Here is a 5,670-nt window from a genome sequence, read left to right as displayed (position 1 = left end):
CCATGTGTGAGGGAAAACCCGTACAGGGAAGGGAGGAAGTCAGAACCGAACGCAAATTGCTAGAGTGGTAATGCAAGCGGAATCAAGGTGGATCGGGAATGGGCACGTAAACGATGATGGCAATTCTAGACGTTGCTGGTGTATACAGGCCTTTTCATGCAAAGTGTTGTAAACAATAGTAAAAGGCCAGTACACTAATCCTCTGTTGACTGGCTGCAAACTAGTTGCCATATCTGACTCACTGAGTCTAACTCTTAGGTACCACGGATGATTGCATCTGCAATCTTGCTTCGTATTGTATTAAATAGGCCACCACTAGAGATAATTTCGCACCTTGAACAGGTATATTATTAACTTCTTCCTACTAAATGGCATACAGAAGCAACAAGGATCGTGGAAAGAAGCCAGCAAAAGTAAAACGTAAATCCGTTCATGTTACTAGTAGTGGGCATGAGCATCGACATGAGAGCTCTGCCACTCAGGGGCAGCGTAACGACAAGACTTCGCAACAAGCAAAGCAGGGATCTGGCAAGAAAAGGCTTGAAATAGTACGGAGGCCTGGCAGCAGCATTGTCGCAGTTCGCAAGGGCACTACGGAGGGCATAAAGAAAGAATCGTCGAATCTACCACGTACTAGTGCCAGTGACAAACGCAAACGCAAAGACAAGCCTGTACATAAGAGGTATGTCTGCTGCTACAACTATATCTTGACATTGTGTTAATTGGTACGAATTTTGTAACCAGTCAATTATATGCATTATCATCACCGCCTCCAATATACACGCTAGATTCTCCACAATCTAGTCAAGTGCAAGATTCTGTCTCTAATAGGTGTGTGATATTGTACAAAAGTACTTCCCCTTACAGTACTACTCAATACCTGTGAATAGCAGTCGTGCATCACTGAACGTGGATTCGAGTCCTCAGACCCCTACATACCACACATCTGAGCGTCAGTCTCAGGCAAGCGATTCAGCAACTGAAGTACCATGTGTTGCCAGTGAATCAGAAGATTACCAAGAAACTAGTGCATATAATACTTCAGGACTCAACGGCACGACTGCATATATTGAGCAGGATCTAGGGAGCAGCAATACACACAATTCAGCACAATATAGCTCTCCAGAGGACTATAACGCTTCCACACAACCTTATTACGACCACAGCTACGGTTACCCGCAAGAAAGGTGAGGGATTACATAGTTATATTAAAGATTGCAGCTAACTCTTAAAACGACCAATAGCGATGGTACGATAAATAATAATAATGCAAGTATGGGATACTACCAGAATATATCCGGGTACAACCAAGTTTCAAACTTCGGCCAATTTGAAAGCAATAATAATAACCGCGTGCATTGGTTTACTGCAGAAGATTCAACACAATGCCGAAATGACAGTTGCAGTACAGAAGTTCCTAACATACAGCCTAGTTCTAAGCTTTTCAATGGATACAATTACCAAAACGTGGAAGCTAACCAAAACGCTAATATAAACTATAATCACACTTATACTGAAGTGAAAAGTGATGATCCCCCAGTATACTCATATGAGTGGGGAAGACTGCTTGGTACAGGATCGTTTGGTGAAGTATATGTGAGTGACTTTTCCAATAATTTAAATAGCAACCTGTTAGAAATAGCACTCATATAACTTCTTTTAATATAGGAAGTTATATGTAAAGACACTAGATCAAGCCAAAAGTATTATCTTGCAGTTAAAATGTTTAAAAATAAGAAGTCACGGGTTGTTGCAAAAGAGATTAAGACATTTGAACTATTAAAGACACTCAACCATAAGAATATAGTAAGTAATAAAACGAAGCTAACTGTTTAAGTTATATATTTACTATTATAAACTTATTATAGATAAAGTATTATGGAGAATATGAAATTGGTGGTGTCTCTTGCTTTAGTTTTGAGCTTATGAAAGATGGAGACCTTTTTGATGCAACCTTAAAACGATGGAATGGTCATAATTATCATCCCTGGAGCAAATACAATATTGTTCTTATAACAAGGTAAAGACTGTGTTCAACTTTGTGTTTATGTATACTAAGAGAGATATAAATATATATATAAAGACAGATACTAAAAGGGTTGAATTATCTTTTGAATTTAGATCCATCTCTAGTTCACTGTGATCTTAAGTAAGTTTAAATCACAATATTATATATACTCATAGTATTTACTTCTGTTATAGACCAGAAAATGTTTTACTAAGTGGAAAACGTGTAAAGATTACTGACTTTGGATTGTGTGCAATTTATATACATTCCTAAAACTATAAATTATACTCATATTTAGTATATTATAAAGTGCAACAAAATTAAAACAAGGAGCTAAAAAATATAAAGAATGTGGCACACTTGATTATTGTGCATATGAAAGGTTTTATTGTCAAGTTGCTCATAATTCAGATATTTGGTCTCTATGGTAATTACATACATTGACTCTACTTAGTAAAGTCTAATATGAGACTTTCAAGGATTATTGTATATGTTCTAGCAGAAGGGAATGTACCAATCGACTGGAAAGAGGCTATGGAAATATATATGCAGAATATATGTAGAAGATCAAGAAAAAGAGTAGATTTTAGTGATCCTAGTAATTAGTGTATAATTTATACCTATATTTGCATATACTAATATCGGCTCGGTTTGTAGGGGTCTGCAGACAATTACATTTTGACTTTGTAGAATACTTTATAGACAGACTGCAAAATATAGATGGTTTACCAAAGCAGTCGGAAATTTGGGGAAGCAGAAGTTTGTGTTTAATTCGAAACCTCGTATTTGTCTACTGACGTGTTTCATAATTAGGCTTTCAGAGCTTTATTAGGTATTTGGCCGAAAAGAATTGGCGAGAGAGGCCATCCGCTCGTGATGCTCTTACACATCCTGTGAGTATAACTAGATAATCATAGGATTAAGGTAGAAAAACTGAGACCATATCTTACCTAAAGTTCATTACCCAGTATGATGATGAATAAAATAGATGATTACTGGCTGTGAGTATAATATAGCTGTCTAGTATTAAGGGAAAGCAAAATACAATAGTGCTTGAATATGAATTTGACAACTCAAGTCAGCTTCACGACCTTTGTCATTGTCTAGTAAGAGAATGCAAGTTGTCATTTTCTGTTCGTTGTACGATCCACCCGATCTAAGCGTGCGAAATGACGTGCAAGTACTTGGTGGCACTCTATTGCACTGAGCCATCCCTTAAACCTTTGATTCAGAGAGGCATTGCTCAAGGACGCGTGCGACCAATGTAGAAGCAAGTCGAGCTACCTAGGCGCAAACGTTGCTTCGTCGTTTAGGCTTCAGACACCGTCCTTGACTTATTCGCCTGTACAGCAAAGCGGAAACAATGGTATGAAACGGGCAGCATGGTTTACCTTTGTTACATTGTACATTTTTTCTAGTCCTTTATTACAATACATTTGGATACTTGGAGAGCAACTCCTGACACTGTTCTATTTAGATTGGACTTTCTTGTAAGGATAGGTATACTAGCCTTACACGAAGATTCTCTCTTTACCAGTGCACTCAACTACTGACTGGGATAACCTAGTAATCAAGCACTGAGAAGGAGAAAGAATCCCCTAACCCTTAGCTCGAAAACCCTTTATATATGTGTATACACATGTAGTAGGATACAGGGTAGTCTAGTGAACAAAAAGGAAAACACCCACAAGCACCTACAACACATGTTGTGCAAATGTGTAGGTAGTGTAATTGTTACACTTGCCCTCCAGCATTTAATTCTAAATGCTAAAGGAGTTAGTACTAGAATAAACAAAATAACAACACAAAAACAAAAGAAAACATTAGTAACTTACTACAAAGTTCAGTACTGCTGTGCTAGGACATTCTCTGTAGCCATGGATGTGTCTTCAATCAGTCCCATAGTGGACTAGACATGTTCCTGTCCAGCTTGGACCTGTTCTGTAGCAGAACTGGTGGAACTCATAGCAGATTGGTTGGAATAGCTGTTGGATTGAGTAGAAAGCAGCAGATTCAGCAGTAGAGTAATGCCTTGAGTATTGAATGAGCTCAGAGTACTCATATTGAGTACTGAAGTAAGATCAGTAGATGTTGAGGGCAATTGCAAATTGATCCAGGGACATTTACAGTTGTGTGAGTAGAATATAGTGGTTCCATTATTGATTTGCTCAGCTCTACACTTTGCACCTAAGTAAAATAGTAAGGTATATGTGCTTGTAATAATATAATACAGAATATATGTGCATTTACCTTAGTTTGAAGCTATGTTCTTATAGTATACAAAGTCCTAGAACACTTGTATCATCTTAGCATGTTGAACACAGTCTTGGAACAGTAGTAGCAGGCTCAGTCTTGTATGAGAAGGAACATGGAAGTTATACAAGTATAATACAATGAGATAACACTCTGAGAGTTGTATAGTAGGGTCAAGGGAATTGTTGTGGATAGCCCTGGAGAAAGCTACAATCTCCTTAAGCTCCTCTTAATCAAAAACATAGTTAGTGCTTGTACTGTAGTTGTGAGTAACCCAATCCTACATGATTGGTTGTGCTCAAGAGCCAACTAAGAGTTGTAGAGGAGGATGAGGCATATTTGTGCCTTGTAGAAAAGTGGATACAAATGTATGAGTAATAGATTCTTGAGTAGTAGACATGATATACACAGTAAAGTGACTATATGTACAGTTTTTAAAGCCTTTGTGTATGTCTACCTGTATGTCCATACTGTAGTATTGTGTTTGAAAGGTTGCCTCATGTTTTACTAGACTGATACTAACCTGAGGGTCATCAGTATTGAGTTTTCCCTTTCCTAGAGTTAGTACATCAATAGAATCAATTCCAAGTATGTCTAAGTATTCCTTTAATGCCTCAAAGTGTGCAATTTTATCATAGGGTAGTCATGTGTGATCTCTGGACTTCCATAGTACTTTGAACAAAGTAGTAGTCCCTTGTCCTGTATGAGTTTAAATTGAATCTACTGTCCATTCCTTGTTCTCATTGTTTAATCCAGTAACTTGTCCTACTTCCCTTCCAGGGAATAATCTATCATTGTTTAGAACATATATTCTAAGTAGTAATGAATGAAATACAGGGTGTATGTTACAATTCCTTATTTCCCTGGGTAGATCTAGTTCAAATGCCTTGTTTCCTACATTCTGGATTATTTTGTAAGGTCCTATATACTTTGGTACTAGTTTCCTCACTTACTGTCTTAGTAGATTCATGTTCTTTGTAGAAACATACACTAGATTGTTCAATTTGAATAAAGAGGGTTGTCTGTGTCTATTAGCATATCTAGTTTACTTTACCCTTGCCTGAAGGATTGTATTGTGTGCCTGTAGTATTACATCCTTTACTTTCTGAGTGTAAGTCCTTACTCTAGAATATTCATCCTTCCTAGGGTTGTTCCATATCAAATTCCTTGGTATCCAGCTGTAATTTAGAAAGAATAGTACATATCCTGTAGTTTCTGACCTTACTGTATTGATAGTATACTTGATCATAGGTAGTTTATGTATCCAATCTTTTTGTTTAGGAGAAATACACTGTCTGAGCATCTGAGTAATTGTTCTGTTCATTCTCTCAGTCAATCCATTAGTCTGTGGATAATATGTACTCAATAGCTTCAATTTAATACTTATAAGTTCATGTAATCTTCTCCAA

At 37.2% G+C, this 5,670-nt stretch overlaps 1 protein-coding gene across 1 annotated transcript; it reads left to right on the top strand.

Moving 5' to 3' along the window:
• Positions 1–368: 368 nt before the first annotated feature.
• On the top strand, positions 369–2,316 carry FOMMEDRAFT_28243 (kinase-like protein; the record flags this gene model as incomplete). Its single annotated transcript, XM_007266124.1, has 9 exons — positions 369–682; positions 745–831; positions 891–1,187; positions 1,275–1,596; positions 1,669–1,806; positions 1,869–2,020; positions 2,084–2,149; positions 2,203–2,256; positions 2,307–2,316. The coding sequence occupies 9 exons, from the start codon at positions 369–371 to the stop codon at positions 2,314–2,316; spliced, it is 1,440 nt and encodes a 479-aa protein (XP_007266186.1).
• Positions 2,317–5,670: the final 3,354 nt, after the last annotated feature.

Source organism: Fomitiporia mediterranea (assembly GCF_000271605.1).
Source record: "Fomitiporia mediterranea MF3/22 unplaced genomic scaffold FOMMEscaffold_5, whole genome shotgun sequence".
Lineage (NCBI taxonomy): Eukaryota > Fungi > Basidiomycota > Agaricomycetes > Hymenochaetales > Hymenochaetaceae > Fomitiporia > Fomitiporia mediterranea.
Note: the sequence above shows the minus strand (reverse complement) of the source record. Positions and strands in the feature narration are given on the sequence as shown.